The sequence below is a fragment of the Ctenocephalides felis genome, unplaced genomic scaffold (assembly GCF_003426905.1).
Source record: "Ctenocephalides felis isolate EL2017-DRISC unplaced genomic scaffold, ASM342690v1 CF-g0.4_SCAFFOLD_00845, whole genome shotgun sequence".
NCBI classification, from domain to species: Eukaryota; Metazoa; Arthropoda; class Insecta; order Siphonaptera; family Pulicidae; genus Ctenocephalides; species Ctenocephalides felis.
In genome coordinates, this window is record NW_020536999.1 from 85214408 (window position 1) to 85234774 (window position 20367).

The 20367-nt window shown below is 32.1% G+C and overlaps 2 protein-coding genes across 3 annotated transcripts; both read left to right on the forward strand.

Annotated features, from left to right (window-relative positions):
• The first annotated feature begins 3881 nt into the window (after nucleotides 1-3881).
• On the forward strand, nucleotides 3882-11578 carry LOC113363384 (nuclear cap-binding protein subunit 2-like). The gene is made up of 4 exons (XM_026605882.1): nucleotides 3882-4012; nucleotides 5088-5305; nucleotides 11198-11300; nucleotides 11393-11578. Exons 1-4 carry the CDS (start codon nucleotides 3953-3955, stop codon nucleotides 11495-11497), a joined length of 486 nt encoding a protein of 161 aa, XP_026461667.1. The 5' UTR covers nucleotides 3882-3952; the 3' UTR covers nucleotides 11498-11578.
• A 4275-nt stretch (nucleotides 11579-15853) lies between these two features.
• LOC113376685 (akirin-like) lies at nucleotides 15854-20280 on the forward strand. Of its 2 annotated transcripts, none has more exons than XM_026616704.1 (4): nucleotides 15854-15936; nucleotides 17132-17210; nucleotides 17378-17455; nucleotides 19343-20280. In XM_026616704.1, exon 4 carries the CDS (start codon nucleotides 19648-19650, stop codon nucleotides 20263-20265), a length of 618 nt encoding a protein of 205 aa, XP_026472489.1. In that variant the 5' UTR covers nucleotides 15854-15936; nucleotides 17132-17210; nucleotides 17378-17455; nucleotides 19343-19647; the 3' UTR covers nucleotides 20266-20280. The 2 variants fall into 2 exon arrangements, with proteins under 2 accessions (XP_026472489.1, XP_026472484.1); XM_026616699.1 differs by lacking the exon at nucleotides 15854-15936 and adding an exon at nucleotides 15984-16112.
• The last annotated feature ends 87 nt before the right edge of the window (nucleotides 20281-20367 follow it).

Below are 20367 nucleotides of genomic sequence, written 5' to 3' on the forward strand. Positions count from 1 at the left end.
AAAAATTTGCGTGTGGGGGTCTGGTCGACGTCTAGTCTGTCTGAAATGGTCATGAAAACTGGATTATGGTCAGAGTTGAAAAGTGTTCTTGTTATGGGTTCGGATGTTACGTGTAGATTTTTTGTCAATGCCAAATCGATCGTACTGTGATGGTGCGTCTGTACGGTGGCGTATCTGGTCGGCGTGTCAGGAAAGTGTAGTTGTGCGTCTGTGGTGTTGTATTCGGTCAGGTATTCGTAAAGTCTGTTTCCGTTTGCGTTGTTGAAGTTACAGTTCCAAGTTGTGTGTTGTGCGTTAAAGTCTCCTGCCATAAGAACAAATCTATTCGAGTCCAGTAGTCTTTGTAAGTCCGTATGTTCTAGTCTGCTTGCCGGGATGTAAATCGATATTATGGTTACTTTTTGACCTCTCTTGTATACATTAATAGCTGTTATTTCAGAACCGCCCGCTGTCAGGTTTGGCACTTGCTCGTGTCTGATGTTAGACTTAATCAAAATCGCAGTGCCGCCCCATCCGCGTGCGTCGGTCTGTCTGTCGTTTCTGTAAACTTTGTAATTGTTGATATAGAGTCTGTCCGTAGGTTTTAGGTGTGTCTCGTTAATCAGTACTATGTCCAGATCGTATTTTGTTATCGTCTGTCTCAGTTCGTCAACGTTGTTTTTAAGTCCATTTGAATTGAAATGCATTATTTGTAAGTCTTGCGATTGGTTTATGGTGATGAAGTAAGAAAGTTCAAAATTGTTGTGTATTTGTCGTTATAAGTCATGTTTGTGTTAAGTGTTTTTGTCAGTTTGTATAGCTCACTGAAAATTTGCTTTACCTGGGGATCCGCAAATAGCTTCCTGATCTCGCCCATAGCAGTAAAGAGTCCTTCCGGAGTGTTGAGGTCTGGATCGGGTTGGCTGCAGGCAGGCCGTGTTGGTGGTTGCGATAGTGCAGGCCGGATCTGTGATGATGCAGGCTGGACCATTGTTCGTGAGGACTGGACCATTGATCTGTATGGTGACGATGGGATAGGGAGTTGAGGATATTCAGGTCGGACGTTAGGACCATTGTTGGTGGAGTTTACAGCTGACGAGAAGCTCCTCGTCAGTGGCACTGGTGTTGGTGCTGGCCTATACGCTTGTCTTCTCCTGAGAGCGTCGCTTTCCTTCTTTTCTTTGTAATTAATAAGAGCGCTGCATTTGGAATAATTTGCCGGGTGTTCGCTTTTGCAATTGACACACATCGGTGCCTCATGTGGTAGTTTTTGGCACGCTCCTGGTGCGTGCACATTGAGGCACTTTATACACCTGTACTTTAGGTCACAGGTGTACGATGTGTGACCAAAGTTCAAACATTTGTGGCACTGCAGCGCTCTATTCTGCGGCCTATAGGCCTCCCAGGAGAAGATATGTCCCCCAATATTTGTAATTCGTTTTAGCTCCGACATATTCTGGTCTTTATCGAGGAGAACAATGTATATAGGTAATTTGTGTTGACCACCATCTGAGGTTTTCCTCTTTATCTGCACTACTTGCCTGGCTTTAATCCCTTTTGACAGGAGATCTTCATGAACCTCCGCCTCTGTAATTGATGGATGTAGACCGGTTATGGTTATTTTCTTCGGCATTTCCTCTTTGATTGTGTAGGTATAAAATTGATAATTGCAGTCCCTTAACATGTCTTTGATTTTTTCGTGTTCTATAGCGGTGTCAGTGAAAATTTTGTGTAGGTTATTATGGAGGTATTGATATTTAAAATTAATTTTAGATGTTTCTCTTAGATATTTAATTGCTTTTAAATCTATTTGACCTTTTATGATAATCGGTGGGATTTTTGCCTCTTTCGTGGTGGTGTTTTTGGGTGTCACGGTTTGGACGCCTGAGGTAGTTGGTTCCGACCTAGTAATGGTTTTCTCAGGCTCCTTGTTCTTTTTCGCCCTCTTTCGGCGTGTTACTTTCCTGTAGTCCTCACTCTCCCTATCAGTATCCATATCTGTACGGTCCGTGAGCGCATCATATTTATTTTTTAGTGCAGTACTTGTCTGCACGTCCATCTTCTGATTTATGTTCGACATCTTGAATTTTTTCCCAGGCCCCTGCCCGGGAATTATTCTGTTTCCTGAAGAGTTTTGCGCACTGATTTTAAAATTTATTAAAAATGATATAAAAAGACTTCACAATTTTGAAAAAGAAAAAGCACTTGCTAATGGGTGCTTACTTCCTCCCCATTAGCAACCCCAATCCGGGGTTTGGGAAGAAAAGTATGCAAAAGGCACGTTCACCTTTAAAATTTTGACAGATATAATAATATATATCCAACTTGTAAGTATTAAGCCCGGTGCCTTTAAAAAGGCAAGATTTAGAATCAATTCCGGACTTAATACTTATTTCACAAAAACACTGACACTTCACTGAAAAGCAAATGACGCTCCGTTATCTCAAAAACTGAAATACCATTTTTGGCACTTTTTGCCCCGTATCTCCGAAACGGCTAGACCTGCTTTTGCCAAAAACTAATCACCACGTCTCCTTATCAGTAGGAATCGAATTATTCAAATCGGTTGATCCGTATTCGCAAAATCATCGACGAAAATTTGTATTCGCACACACACACTTAGATTTGAGGATTTTTGGATTTTAAGTTTTCTAGATTTTAGGTTTTAGTTTTTTAGTTTTAAGGATTTATAATTTTGAAGAATTCTAGATTTGTTGAGGATTTTGTACTGATTTTCACCCTAGTCACGTCTAAAGAAGTTTTACTTTAACAATGAGTCTGAGTGTAAAAAATATTGTAAATTCAAAAACGTGTCACTAATATTTAAGACATTATATATGTATTTTTAAATTAAATTCATGTTACTAATTCCAATCATGCATCTGATTTTTACATTTTTTAACGTCCCGTAGGATAAGTTGTTGCAATGGGCCGAAAATCGAAATTGAAAATGTTTACATTTCTCGACGTTTTCAAGGTTTCTGAACATTTTGGCATACCTCAGAAAAAATGGATGCGTGTGTGTATGTATGTATGTAGGATACAAATTTCCAGTTACGTTTTCGGGCGCACGAATCAACCGATTTGAATGGTTCAAAAAACATTCGATTCCTATATTGATAGGAAGATGTGCTGATTAGTTTTTGGCAAAGGCAGGTCCAGCAGTTACGGAGATAAAGAGCAAAGAGTGCAGAAAATAGAAATCGAGTTTTTGAGAGAACGGAGCATTCGATATGAATTATCTAAAAAACATTCATTTAGTAATGATTAGGAGAAGTGTTTATTAGTTTTTGGCAAAGGCAGGCCCAGCCATTTCGAAAATACGGAGCTAAATGTGTAAAAAATGGCAGTTTTTGAAAGAACTAAGCGACCGATTTAAATGATTCAAAGAACTTTCTGCTTGTCTTAACAAAATAATTGATTTTGGAAAAAAAAATTTGTTTCAATTTTTTTTCTTTTTTCAAAAAAAAAAAAAATGTATATTGAACATAATTCAGATTTTATTTTTAATTCTGACTAAAGTTCAAATATACTTTAAACAAATATTTTCAACTTTGCAATTCATTTTATATAATTCTTATAAATATTAGACAATGTTATAATATATTCTATTTGAAAACATTCAGTATTCCTCGAACATTTCGTTACGGTACGGTAAGTTCCAGCAATTTGCCTTAAGGCACGATGCCATATACGCAACTATTTTTTAAATTAAATTCATGTTACTAATTCCAATCATGCATGTGATTTTTACATTCTTTCCTTTTCATTTTCAAATATCCCGCGGTCTCAATCGATACCAACTTCATCGATAATATTGTCGTGCAAAATGGCTGCCAAGATGGCCGATTTGACATTTTGCAGCGAACTAATATTTATTCGAATATCAAACAAAATTGAATGTTTATTAAATTTATTATTTTATAAAGAACTTTACAGGTAATAATTAGGCAAAAGTGAAGTGAATATTAATATGACCACTGTTACTTCACCGTCCGTAGAATTAAGTTCGTACCGGGATCAACATTTTAAGGTAACAGATATATGTGTAATATAGGTTAGGTAGTTTATTTACTGCTTGAATAATTATTATTAAATAAGTTTCTTAGAAAATTTCAAGGTATTACTGTTTTATGGAAAAAGTGCCTCCTACATTGCATAATAGTTGTTTACAGATAATTGTTATAAATAGTAGCCTCAGAACCAATATCTTCAGTAGATTTTTCCATACAAAACTGTGTTCAAATATTTCTGATGAATGAAGTGAAGAAGACACATATGCAATAATAATTAGTACTCATTGAAATCACAACTTTTTGTTTTGTTAGAATTTGGAGATCTCTCAAAGCTCCTAAGCGCCCTAGGGTAATTTTTTATTCATAATGTTTGCTAGTTTGCTTTACAAATTAAAATTGTAGTGTAACAAAGTTTGCTGATGCTTCAACATTTGTTGTATTGCACCAAGAGAATAAAGGGAAAAATATTTACTATATTTATTTATATTACATGTCGAAGACTGCTTATATTAAATGAAATCAAAACTATATATATTTTTAAAACATTTCTCGATCATTGTATCAATTTAACACATACTTACAATTAGACTAGGAGATGCTTTTTTCATAAAATTGTAAATATCATGAAAATTTACAAAATAATCTCATTAATATATGTTATCATAGTAGGCATATTGAAGTATAATGTATTAAAACTACGATATTCTAAGACAAATACAAAAATTATTATAAGTTTCGAACACATTACTTGTTCATCGTCTCAGTTTGAAATACATACTGTGGTGCTTTTTTTATATATCATAAAAATCTTCAAAATTTCTTTAAAAAAACTCATCGAGTAGTGTTTGTTATTAAAGTAGATCGTTAATGATCATAGATTCTCAAAGGAATGTGCTTAATAGAATACATGCTCAGACTTGAAAGTACTCTTTTCATAAAAAGTGAATATTTTGAAAATTTCTAAGAAAACTCATCAATTTTAGTATTTGCCATCAAAGTAGACATATTCAAGTATAATATACAATTACGAGGGCTGCTATATAAAATAAATTTACATGTCTTTAATAAACTTTTATAATTTTATCCCCTCAGGGGTCTCGGAGTGAACAAGATCGTCTCTTAAGAACATCATCAACCCTCTATGTAGGCAATTTATCCTTTTACACAACTGAAGAGCAAATATTCGAACTGTTTTCAAAATGTGGAGACGTCCGAAGAGTTATTATGGGTTTAGATAAATATAAAAAGACACCTTGCGGTTTTTGCTTTGTTGAATATTATGCTCGGTGTGATGCTGAAAGTTGTATGAGGTAAGAAGAAAAATATTTATCATATTATATAATATGAGTTAGTACATTTAAAAGTTTGAGGAAATTATGTTGTATGTCTCATTTAAAATATCACATTCACGTCTTTAAAATATTGGTCATCAATACTGTGAATTAGATTTAAGCCTTACTTGCAAAACAAGTTGTATAAAACAAATATAAATATATGTACTAAATAAATGTTTGCTTTTTGTTAAAAAATTATAAACATATTTATTTGTGGGATAGCTCCAAAAAGAGAAAGACTACATGTACACTGAAGTGGTCTTTAATATGGACATTTTTGAATTTTATTGCTCCCAGGGGCTTAAATGATTCCAAATTGATAAAAACAAAATCTCCAAAAGTTTTAGCTCTTAATATTAACTTTTAGATAGTGCGCAATTCAATCAAAGCTATGTATGGAAATAGCATGGAAAAACTTTCAAAAAATTTTCCAGAGAATTCTTATATCAATTTGGAAGCATTTTCCCTGGGAGCAAGGAAATTCGAAAATGTCCATATTAAGGACCACTTTAATGTACATGCAAGTGAAGTTATTTTGTAATTTGATAAAATCTCAATATTCTGGTTGTGTAAACATTATATGGAGAAAAATATATAATAATTTTGAATCTTAAAGTGAAACAAGTAATTAACAATAATGGAAATAATGGGAAAATTCTGCCTCATAAAATAGCGTTGTCATGGCAACACTATCTTATGCTTGTTTCTTGGCAGTGAAAACTGTGAAAATATCTATCTAATTGCTGTGCGATTAGGCGCATTTTACATATAAACAAGCAAGGAAGAGCTGCTTCATCGAAGATTCTTTTATCATAACATTCTTCTTTGCTTGTTTATTTGTAAAATACGCCAGATCGCACAGCAAATAAATAGACTTTTCACAGTTTTTACTGCTAATAAACAAGCATAAAACATAGCAATTGCATTGACAACGCTATTTTATGAGGCAGAATTTCTCCATATGAATTTGTTTAATACAATGTTTTCAGATAGTGTATAACATTATCAGACGATTTCCAATATTTTCAGACGACTGAAAACGTTTTCAGATGATGTACAACATTTACAGACAATGTAAAATATTTGTAGGCAATGTACAGTATTTTCAGGCAATCTACAACATTTTCAGACAATGTAAAATATTTGTAGGCAATGTACAGTATTTTCAGGCAATCTACAACATTTTCAGACAATGTACAACATTTTCGTCAAATCTATAATATCTTCATACAATCTACAGCAGTGGTCGGGGAACTTTTAGAACCATTACCCCAAAATGTTTTTGTGCAACCTCTCATTACCCCACAAAAAAAATTAACTAAAAGAGCCTATAATTGGAATCTGTTTGCAACATATTTCTGTATAACCTTCCATAACCCCGCAGATTAACGGTTTGCTACATTGTTTGTTACTTCAAAACTTTGAAGAAGGCTGAAACAAATGGTTTGAAGGAAACAATAAGTAAAAACTATATTTTATATGAATAAATATATTTTTCATGAAAATCCTACTAATGTATGAATAAACTAGTGGTCAATGGCATCATGCCTTAAGGCAAATTGCTAGAACTTTCCGCTCCGTGACGAAATGTTCGAGGAATTTTAAATATTTTCAATTAGATTATTATAAATACTGTAACATTGTACAATATTCACAAAATATATATAAGCTGAATTACAAAATTAAAATTATTTATTTGATGCTTTTAAGTAAGCTATAAAACTTTAGTTAGAATTTATTTTCATTTAAATTATTTTCGATATACAAAGAAAAAATTGATTTTTTTTCCCAAAAGTGATTGTTTTGTTTGATGCTTAGTTCTCTCAGAAACTGCCATTTTTGTACATTTAGCTCTGTTTCTTTGCAATGGCTGGACCTGCCTTTGCCAAAACCTAATCACTACTTTTCCCAATCATTACAAATTGAACGTTTTCTGGATCATTCAAATGGCATACTCCGTTCTCTCAAAAACTCGATTTCTAATTTTTGCACTCTTTACTCCGTATCTCCGTAACGGCTGGACCTGCCTTTGCCAAATACTAATCAGCATATTTCGCTATCAATAGGAACCGAATGTTGAATGAATCATTCAAATCGGTCCATCCGAGCGCCCGAAAACGTGAACGAAATAATGCGGATACACAAAACACACACACATCCATTTTCTCTGAGGTATGGCAAAATGTTCAAAAACCTCTGAAACGTGAAGAAATGCAAAAATTTTCATTTTCGATTTTCGGCCCATTACTATAATTTACCCTACGGGAAGTTAACAATAATGCCACAAGTGACATTATACTGGCACACATGATTTGGAGAAATGGTATTGCTTCATCTTTGACACAATTTCTTCAATATTTTGACTTTGACATGTCAGAGCAATTTTAATACATTCTTCGGCATTTAATCTATTTCTCCTCGATTTTATGTTTATCAGACTGGAAAAGTCTGGTTTGCACATATATGTGGTTCCAAATGGCAGCAATTTTCTTACCGCTTCTTCATGTGCTATTTCAAAACTCTTTGCAGCTTTTGGCATTCAAAAACATGGCAGGTTTTGTTCACTCCCAAATTCAATACATGCTTTGGTATTAGAACGAAGTTCCAGAATTGATTCTGCCAAACCTGCAGGTTTTTCCGGTACAATCCAACTCACAATACGTGTATCCAAATCTGGAATGTAATTCAAAAACAGCTCTCTCAGGTGAAGTAATATTTTAACAATCCTCCAAAAACAAAGTATAACCTTGGTAAAAAAAATTCAGCAAGAATACTTTTTTGAGAAACCATAGAGATTTCAGCTTTATTTTTAAGAGTCCATACTCGATTTAAAATATTTCCGCGAGAGAGCCACCTTACTTCTGTATAATAAAGGAGGTCGGTCTCAGCTTCACCATCCTGACTAAATTCAACAATAGCCGCGTATTTAGTGCATGTCTCTTGATAAAATTTATAATCTTGATAGCATCATGAATGTGGGTTATTTTTCCTTACAAAAGCTGAAAAACTATAAATATGACCCAGCATAGCTGGAGTTTCATCCAAAGACACCAAATTGCAATTTTTCCATTTTAATCTTTGCGCTTTGAAATATTCGTTTACTTTATTATAAATATCTATTTCACGACATCTGAACTCAAGAAAAAAAAACAAAAAGTAATTCCTTTCCAAAATTATCAACACATTCATAGCAAACATATATCGGCTGTGAATTACTACTGAAATCCGTTGACTCAAGCTGAATAGCAAAATATTTAGTTTGTTTTAATGCAAAAACTTCACATTTTTTGCCAATGCAGAGATTCTTTTCGGTAGTAGGTTTTACTGAAGCTGATTTAAAACAAGCAAGATATTTAACTTGTTTTAGTGCGAAAATTACTTATTCCTTCATATTTTCTACTAGTGCAGAAATTCTTTCCGAAAGTAGGTTTTACTGAAGCTGATTTAGTGCTTCGCAAATATATAATTTTTACCCCAAAAATTCCACTTTTACCCCATTTGGGGTAATTTACCCCGGTTCCCCGACCACTGATCTACAGCATGTTTAAAAAACAGACTACATTTTAAGACGATTTGTAACATTTTAAGGCGATTTCCAACATTTTAAGACGACTTGCAATATTTTAAGGCAATTTCCAACATTTTAAGGCGACTTACGACATTCTAAGATGACTTAGAACATTTTATGATGTTTCAAAACATTTTATGACGATTTAGAAGATTTTATGACGGTTTAGAACATTTTAAGGCGACTTGCAACATTTTAAGGCGACTTGCAACATTTTAAGGCGACTTGCAACATTTTAAGGCGACTTGCAACATTTTAAGGCGACTTGCAACATTTTAAGGCGACTTGCAACATTTTAAGGCGACTTGCAACATTTTAAGGCGACTTGCAACATTTTAAGGCGACTTGCAACATTTTAAGGCGGCTTCCAACATGTTAAGGTCACTTGCAACATTTTAATGCGGCTTGCAACATTTTAAGGCGGCTTGCAACATTTTAAGGCGGCTTGCAACATTTTAAGGCGACTTACAACATTTTAAGGCGACTTCCAACATTTTAAGGCGACTTCCAACATTTTAAGGCGACTTGCAATATTTTATGGCGACTTGCAAGATTTTAAGGCGACTTGCTACATTTTAAGGCGACTTGCAACATTTTAAGGCGACTTGCTACATTTTAAGGCGACTTGCAACATTTTAAGGCGACTTGCAACATTTTAAGGCGACTTGCAACATTTTAAGGCGACTTCCAACATTTTAAGGCGACTTAGAACTGTTTAAAACGACTTGCAACATTTTAAGGCGACTTGCAACATTTTAAGGCGACTTGCAACATTTTAAGGCGACTTGCAACATTTCAAGGCGACTTGCAACATTTTAAGGCGACTTGCAACATTTTAAGGCGACTTGCAACATTTTAAGGCGACTTCCAACATTTCAAGACGACTTCCAACATTTTAAGGCAATTTCCAAAATTTTAAGGCGACTTCCAACATTCTAAGATGACTTAGAACATTTTATGACGTTTCAAAACATTTTATGACGATTTAGAAGATTTTATGACGGTTTAGAACATTTTAAGGCGACTTCCAACATTTTAAGGCGACTTGCAATATTTTATGGCGACTTCCAACATTCCAAAGCGACTTCCAACATTTTAAAACGACTTCGTTTATGTTAAGACCACTTAGAACATTTTATGAAGACTTAGAACATTTTATGAAGACTTAGAACAATTTTTGAAGACTTAGAACATTTTATGAAGACTTAGAACATTTTATGAAGACTTAGAACATTTTATGAAGACATAGAACATTTTATGACGACATAGAACATTTTAAGACGATTTTCAACATTCTAACACTACTTGCAAAAATTTAAGGTGATTTTCAAAATTTAGAGACTACTAGCAGCATCTTAAGGAGACTTGCAACATTTTACGACTACTTGCAAAGTTTTAAGACGCCTTGCAATGTTTTTAGCATATTCAGAAAATCTACAACATTTTCAGGCGAATTGCAAAATTTTGAAATGACCTGCAAAACATTTGGACGACTTGCAACACATTTAGACGACTTGCAACGTTTTGAGACGGCTTCCAACATTTTTAGACAATTTACAACTATTTGAGACTATTTACAATATTTTCATACTACGTACAGCATGTTTAGAAAATCTGCAACACTTTGAGACGACTTGCAACATTCTAAGACTACTTGCAACATTTTTAGACTACTTGCTACACAATATGACGAATTGCACTACTATATGATGTCTTGCATCACTTTAAGACGACTTGTAACAATTTGAGACGACTTGCAAGATTTAGTTTTAAGATGACATGCAGCATCTTAAGAAGACTTGCATCACTTTAGGGCAAATTGAGACATTTTAAGACGTTTTGCAATATTTTAAGATGTCTTGCTACTTTCTTAGACAATTCAGCATATTCAGAAAATTTACAACATTTTAAGACCATTTGCACAAATTTAAGAACACATGCAACATTTTAAGGCTACTTGCATAATGTTAAGACTACTTGCATAATTTTAGGACTACTTGCACAATTTTAAGTGTTTGCACAATTTTAAGACTACACTTTTTTAGACAATGTACAAAGCATATTCAGAAAACTTACAACATTTTAAGGCGATTTGTAACGTTTTAAGACGACTTGTAACATTTTAAAACAGCTTTCATAAAATTCTCCCTTTGTCTCTCAATTAATGCAACCTTGTTTGAAGTCACATTGGAAGATTTACTTCACTAAATAAATATATCTGTGTACTTTATTACAAACAAAAACCTTTATAAAATTATTTATACAGTGCTCAATAATTAGTTTATATTTGTTTTATTTAGATATGTTAATGGTACCAGACTAGACGGCAGAATTGTAAGAATCGATTGGGATGCTGGTTTCATTGAAGGAAGGCAATACGGACGTGGAAAAACTGGTGGACAGGTAAAACCATCTGTTATTTCAATATCTTCTATTAATTTCAAAAAAAATATTATACTTTTTATTTTATTATATTATTTCTATTATTATTTTAGGTCAGAGATGAATACAGAATGGATTATGATGATGGTCGAGGTGGTTATGGTAAAATCCTTCAACAAAAAGGAGCCCCCAATACAATAGATCACCATCATAGATAAATTTAACACCAATAAATATAAATCTATTAATATTTTCATAAAAAACAAGGTATTTAGGACGAAATATTTTGTTTAGGAGTAAAGGAGAAAAAAGTATCAGTTATACACTAATTATGAAGTGCAAACTTTGTGTATGTAATTATTTATTTTAATACAATTTTTTATTGTAGTGTTTTGTATTTTGGCACTAGTATAATAATGACATTTTTAATATCTTATGACAAACTATTAGTCCAGTCATTATAGTGAGTTCACCTAGGAATTCGAGATACCCAGCAGTAAGTCTGTAAATACTTGTATGTTGACACCCTAAAGTTGTCTCAAAACCTACATATGGTATTGACACCCTACCATGCAATATAATCTGATTTTTGTAGCCCTTGATTTAACCAATTTTTTTTTTAAACAAAGGTATAATCTCGAACTGATTTTCAAATCATTATAATTATGGTATTTACATCCTACCATATGTAGGTTTTGAGACAACTTTAGGGTCTCAATATATAAGTATTTACAGACTTACAGTTGGGTATCTCGAATTGCGAGATTCTTACTTAATTTAAGCTTAAATGACTGGACTATATTTCAAAATAATTTTATAGATAAAACTTAATTTTAGTCAATTTTAATGGATATTGAAGAATTTCTGTAAAGAATTTAATTATTTAATTTTTTTTACTTGGAAGTGTTGCATTTTAATATCATCAAAAGAATTATGATTATTTAATAACACTATAATAATTATACATTAATGAATGAATAAAAATCCAATATACACTATAATCAATGTCCATGAAAGCACATATATGTATATTAAAGCGAGTCGATTTGTATGGGCAAAAAAAGTCGCATAGGCACATATGATTTGCGGATACTAGGAATCAAACTAAGATACTTTTCTGAAGAAACACTAACATAAGGGTTAAAATTCGAAAAATTTCATTTTGGCCCATTTAGAGTGCCCCCAATCGCGTCCAAATGTATGACCGATTCCATGGAAGGCCGATTTGCCCATGCACATGGTTTACCCCTTGTCCCTCCCCCCCGCCTGAAAGATTATTCAACATTTAACCCTTATCTTAGGGGATGTGAGGTATGGTTTCTTCAGCAATGTATCTTATTTTGATCCCTAGAATACGAAAATCATATGTCGTAGAGCGGGTCGATTTGTGTTGGTAAAAAAAAATTCCATAGCACATTTGATTTTCGGATCTAGGGATCAAACTAAGATACTTTGCTGAAGAAACTATACCTCTAAAATTAATTCTGATGTCCCATGCATTGATCTAAAATTGGGGTGAAAATTTTTAAAAATTCCGTTTTCACCCATTTAGAGTGCCCCCAATCGCGTTCAAATGTATGACCAACCCTATGGAAGGACGATTTACCAATGCCCGTGGTTCACACCTTAGAACTCCCTTCGAGTGGTTTTTCAAAATTTAACCCTTATCTTTGGGTCAATGCACGGGACATCAGAATGTATTTCACAGGTACGGTTTCTTCAGCAAAGTATCTTATTTTGATCCCCATAATCTGAAAATCGTATGTTCCTAAATGACCTTATAATCGATCCGCCCTAATGTATATAATTCTAAGTTTTTCTGGATAGCTATTATAGCTAAATAATCTGTTTTCATATTTTGAAAAGGGGTTTTTAACTTTGCAACTTGACCTTGTTTTTATAGCCCTTAATTTAGCCTTTTTTTTTTAAACGAAGGTATAATCTCAAACTGCTTTTCAAATTATTGTAACTTTATATAAGAATGAAAATATAATTGCATCATGTTCATATTTATCTTCTTATAATTTAAAATATAATAATATTTAAATAAATTTAAAAAAGTGCAAGGAAACAATAAAACTATTACAAAAATAACACAGAAAAGAACCAAAAAGTAATGACAAATATGTTAAATAATCATTATGAGAAAAGGACATGTTAAATTTAATATTATTAATATGTAGATTATAATATTAGGATATAGATAATATTTTTTATCAAAGGTTGATAAATATAAGTTTTATTTTAATCTTCTTTCATTAAATTCGTGTTTCATTAAGTTGTTAGTACAATCATTGGTTGGTAGTTTGATATTAATTTTATACAGGTTCATACTTTAATATTGTGTTTTACTTTTCTTTTTTAAACTTACTTTATATTTTATGCTTAATAACTGTGCTAGTTATTGAAAGCAGTAAACAAATATTTAAAATAAAGGGACCAATTTTGCAGTAACATGGCAGATAACACAGTGTTGTTGTGTTGTTATGGCAATGCTACCTTATCCTTTTTTCTTGGAACATTTCGGAAATAAGTACGTCCATCATCAGGTTCTTCTGTCAAGAACAATATTAAATTGTCTATATTTGAATAAAAGTTATTTTACATATAAAACCGTATGTTTTAAATGCGCATCACAAAGGTGCAACCATAGATAAAAGAAGAGTAAAAAAAGAGTGGATGCAGCTATCATAACATTCTTTTGTGGTTTGTTTTTATGTGCATTTTCACAGTTTTTAGTACTAAGAAAGAAAAATAAGATAGCTTTGCCATAACAAGGCTATGTTATCTGCCATGTTGCCTCAGAATTGGAACCGGAACCTTAGTATCAGAATAAATAATTTACGCCATTCATCGTCACAGTTGCAAATAAAACTACTGGTGCATGGCATCGTGCCTTAAGGTAAATTGCTGGAACTTTCCGAACCGTAATGAAATTATCGAGAAATATTAAATGTTTTCAAATAGATTATTATAAATACTGTATCTTCTATATGTTTACAGAAAACTAAATAAACACAACTTAGTCAAATCAAAATTAAAATGAAGGACATTGTCTAATATTTTATAAGAATTATATAAACTGAATTGCAAAGTTAAAATTATTTATTTGAAGATTATTAGTGAGCTTTAGAACTACAGTTAGAAAAAAAATTAAAATTCGATTTATTTTTGATATTCAAAAAAATTTGTTTTTCTAAAAGCAATCGTTTCGTCAACACAAGTAAAAAGTTTTCAATCACTCAAATCGGATGCGTAGTTCTCTCAAAAACTGCCATTTTTTGCACATTTAGCTCGGTACCTCCAAAACGGCTAGGCTTACCTTCGCCAAAAACTAATCACCACTTGTGCTCATCATTACGAATTGAATGTTTTTTGGATCATTCAAATCGGATGCTCCGTTCTCTCAAAAACTTGGGTAGGTAGGCTAGACCTGCCTTCGACAAAAACTAATCAGCACGTTTTCTTATCAATACGAATCGAATGTTTTCTTAATTATTTAAATCGGTTGGTTAAACTCATTAAACCGTGTAACTGAAATTGTCGATGCACACACACATACATCCGTTTTGTAAGCTAAAATGTTCAGAAACCCCTGAAACGTAAAGATATATAAACATTTTCATTTTCGATTTTTTGCGATTTTCAAAATATAAAAAAGGCAAATTGGTTCAAAAATATCAGAATTCTCAAAAAATAATTTTTCAGTTTTAAAAAAATAATAAAGTGATAAAGCTTTTTTAGAAAATTAAATTTTTAGTTCTTAGTATGGGTAGTTCCAGCAATTTGCCTCAAGGCACAATGTCAAGTACTAGTAGTACTTTGTTTTTTATGTCCCAGTTGCAAATAAAATGAGCTTATTCTGCACATTTCAATTTGCAGTATTGAACATGTCGGCAATTTTGAAATAATTAGTATAGTTAAGATTAAGAAGAGGTGACTAGTTTTTGGCAGAGGCAGGTCTCAACCATTTTGAAGATACACCTACTAAATGTGCAAAAATGGCAGTTTTTGAGAGAACTAAGATTCCGATTGGAATGATTCAAAGAACTTTCTGCTTGTTTTAACAAAATAATTACTTTTGGGGATGAAATTTTGGTTTAAATTTTTTTTTCAAAAACTAATTTTTTGAATATCAAAAATAATTCAGATTTTAATTTTAATTATGACTTAAGTTCTAAAATACTTCAAACAAACAATTTAAACTTTGCAATTCAGTTTATATCATTCTTATAAATAAATTGTAAACAATGTTACAGTACTTAGAATAATGTATTCAAAAACATTTAATATTCTTCGAACATTTTGTTACGGTACGGGAAGTTCCAGCAATTTGCTTTAAGGCACGATGCCACACACCACTAATTTTATATATAAATTGTAATATAATTATAAAATATTGCTGCATATTGATTTTTATGGTGAATTTCATAATATTAACAACTAATCTCAAATTTTAATATTTTGATTATCAAATCTGTTAACAATGGCGCAAAGACATCCAGCATTATTATATTTTCAAGGGACATCCAGAACGAAATTAATTGTAGGTAGATTTGGCAACATTGGTTTTTGTATGATAATGTTGGTTGCTTGCGAACAAATATGTCAAGATGGTGTCAAGCCTAAACAATAATACAATGGTATCAAGCTTGATGTAAGTTAAACTTATTTTATAAATATTAACTTTTTCTCAGTTATTATCAAAAAGTTTCGTTAATATTTGTGCTCACGCACCGATTAATTTTAAATTTTAGATATTTATATACATAAATTGTGTCTCGTGTTTTTTCAAACTTTACCTGCGCTGTCAACCATTTAGGTTATAGGCTTGTAAGTTACTCATGGCATATTTATTGTATATTTAATAAAATCTAATGGACGTCGCTTTTTTAACTTCCCGTAGGGTAGTTATAGTAATGGGCCGAAAATCGAAAATGAAAATTTTTGCATTTATCGAAGTTTTGAAGTTTTCTGAACATTTTGACATACCTCAGAAAAAATGGATGTGTGTGTGTGTTTTGTATGTCCACGATTTTTCGACCACGTTTTCGTGCGCACGGATCAACCGATTTGAATGGTTCAAAAAACATTCGATTCCTATTGATAGGGAGATGTGCTGATTAGTTTTTGGCAAAGGCAGGTTCAGCCGTTACGGAGATACGGAGCAGAGGGCGCAGAAAATACAAATCGAGTTTTTGAGAGAACGGAGTTTCCGATTTGAATGATCTAAAAAACATTCAATTTGTAATGATTGGGAGAAGTAGTTATTAGTTTTTGGCAAAGGCAGGCCTAGCCATTTCGAAGATACAGAGCTAAATATACAAAAAATGACAGTTTTTGAGAGAAATAAGCATCCGCAATGAATAATTCAAAAATATTTCTGCTTGTGTTGACAAAACAATTGGTTTTGGAAGAAATTTTTTTTTTATATTGAAAATGATTCAGATTTTAATTTTAATTCTGGCTAAAGTTCTAAAGCTTACTTATATACTTTAAATAAATAATTTTAACTTTGTAATTTAGTTTATATAATTCTTATAAATATTAAACAATGTTATAGTATTCATAATAATCTAATTGAAAACATTTAATATTCCTCGAATATTTCGTTACGGTACGGGAAGTTCCTGCAAATTTGCCTTAAGGCACAATGCCATACACAATTTATACATAGTTTCACATTTATATGTTTCATTACGTATACTTGCTAACATGATTCTATTCATGACTATCATGACTATTATAATAATAGTTAATATTATTATATTATACACTATAATATTTCCTTTATTATTTATTACACATTAATTCAATAAACATGCCGGATAATGATGTTATTTTTATTTCAGTGCTGTTACCAAAATAGATTAGAAGATTGCATTTTGCCAGCCAGGTGTATTTGTGCCATTATCTGAATATCTTCATCAGGTAAGTTTTAATTTTTATGTTTTTGATTTACTATTTCAATGATGATACTATGGCAAGCATATAACTAAATGTCTCAATGTTGATACATGATTTTACTGATTTTTAATTCAATAATCATTAATTCAATAACCATTTTCTGGGTAATAATCTTGTTATTTTTATTACAGTGCTGTTATCAAACAATATTAGAAGATTGCATTTTGTCAGTAGGTGTATTTGTGCAATTATCTGAAAATCTTTATCAGGTAAGTTTTGATTTTTATATTTTTTATTTACTATTGCAATGATAATACAGGTAACCTCTGTATAACACGGTAGTTATGTTCCAAAAAACTAGTATGTTATGCGAACTAGTACAAAAGAGGGGTTACGTTCCAAGAATTCAAAAAAACATGCCACTATGCTATGAATACCATTTTACTAGAAGCAAATAATTGCAAAAATTTTTTTTTGCAAAAAATAATGCATGGAACTGCTCAGAAGATATAGATATAATGCAAAAAATGAAATGCGTTGGATAACACTTACTTGTTAGTTATGATGAAAAAAATCATAATTCATGTAATGAATATTACTTCTTGTGAAAATTAATAACCATAACTGTATTTTATAATTGATATTTGATAATATGATTTTATAATAAATATTGTTATAGTTATTAATTTTTATATGAACTAATATACTAGTAAGTGCTATCCAACGCAATCCTTTCTTTTGCATATCTTCATTCCTTCAGATCTGTGCATTATTTTTTGCAAACTAGTGGTGTATGGCATTGTGCCTGAAGGCAAATTGCTGGAACTTTTCAGACTAAAAATTAAGTTCTTTAAAAAAGATTAAATTGTTTTGAAACTTTGAAAAAATTAGATTTTTGAAAAAAAAAATGTTATATTTTGAAATATTTTGAATATCGAAAATATCGAAACGCGTAAGCGCCGCGTTACAATCTCATTTTTAATACTTTTTATGTTTGTATTGTTGATACTGTAAAAACTATTTAAAATTGTTAACTCAATGCATATATTTTGCGAACGAAAAATTGATGCATTTGAAATAAAATATGTTCATTCTAACAATAAGTCCGCTTAATTAAATTTTGTTTATATATTTGATTCAAACATATATATTCTAATCCAATAAGTTTTCACAAGGAACAAATAATGAAAATTTTAGTTTTTATAATACTCATTCATAGACATTTTTGTTGACTGATTTTTTTATTCTTCGAATGTTTAATTACGTTACGGGAAGTACCAGCAATTTGCTTTAAGGCACGATGCGTTTAAAAATACTATCTAATGAGCATTGTTTATTAACTTCCTGTAGGATAAGTAATAGTAATCGCAAAAAAATTAAAAATTAAAATTTTTATATATCTTTACGTTTGAGAGGTTTTTGAACATTTTGGCATGCCTTAGAAAAAATGTATGTATGTGTGTGTGTGTGCGGATACAAATTTTCGTCGACGATTTCGGGAACACCGATCAACCGATTTGAATAATTCAAAAAGCATTCAAATTGTATTGATAAGGAGACGTGCTGATTAGTTTTTGGCGAAGGCAGGTCTAGCCGTTCCGAGGATACGGGTCAAAAGTGCCAAAAACGCTAACTCAGTTTTTAAGAGAACGGAGCGTCCGATTTTAATTCAAAAAACATGTTACTTGTATTGACAAGATGAAGAACTGATTAAATTTTTTGGGAAGACAGGTCTAGCGGTAATGGACTCTAAAAAAAATGTCATTTGACGGTCAAAAATGTTTATTGGACATATGCACATCAAATTATCAGATATTTTATAGAGATTTTAAAAATGTGTACACATTTTGTGTAATTCTTTTTTTTGGGTTCCGTACCAAGATTTTTAATTACGGTACGGGAAGTTTCAGCAATTACCTTAAGTCACGATGCCATGCACCCCACTAGTCATTTTTTGCGATTACTAGAACTTACGCTACGGGAAGTTAAAAAAACAAAAATTGAGTTTTACAAATTCTGAGTACCCCTGACCCCTTAAACCGTGTTATAAAAGTACTGTGTTATATGAGGGTTATCTGTACTATGACAGACATATAATTAAATGTCTCAATGCTGATATGTGAATTCACTGATTTTCAATTTATTAATTATTGTAGTGATTGTATTCGGAATGGACACATAGAGCAGCACAAGAAGGCGTTTTGTATAATTGTTTGGCCATATTGGATTTTTTTGTCATTTTAAAAATACTTCGAATTTATTACATTTGCTGCTGAAAAGTCAATAATAAGATAACTAAAAACGTGAAACAAAAAGAGGTTTTTGAAATTACAAATGCCAAATAAGAGTTCTCATGTGTGTGGATAAAGAAAATTGAGAGAAGGCATCTCACAGCTCTAAGTTAGATCATAACTATTCTTCTGTTTCGTGTAAGAGTCTAGAAGTATTATATTATAGAATAATGGCGTGCGCAACCCTTAAAAGATCGTCGGATTGGGAATCACCCCTGAATCAGCGTCCACCAAAGCGTCGTCGTTGCAACCCCTACGGAACGCCTCCTCCTTCCAGCCATAATGCTAATATGAAAGTGGTTGAACCTAAGCCTTCACCATTTGGAGAAATTGATAGCAAATTAACTCCAGAAAAAATGGCTGCTAATATTCGCGAAGAAATACGTCGCTTGCATAAACGCAAACAATTGAATTTCAATCACAGTCAAATGAATTCGGAATTAGAACATCATGAAGATTCAGCAGGGTCCAGCTCTGGTTCAGAGAGCTGCATGATGAATATGTCTCCAGTGCCAAGTCCAGAAAGTCAAAACAGTGAAATTGGCATACAAAACAATGATCTGAACATGAGACCAAATTATGGTAAAAATCCAGATAAGGCTCTGTTCACCTTTAAGCAGGTTGGTATGATTTGCGAAAAGATGCTGCGCGAGAGAGAGATTGAGCTTCGTGAACAATATGATCGGGTGCTGACTGCAAAGCTGGCTGAGCAATATGATGCTTTTGTTAAATTTACTTATGATCAGATTCAAAGACGCTACGAGGCCACCCCAAGTTATCTTTCTTGAATCAGTTTAGAGAAATATTCTTAGATGTTTATATATATATATACTTTGTTTATATATTCTTGATTGTATCATTTTCATCTACATTCAATTTTGTACCAAAAT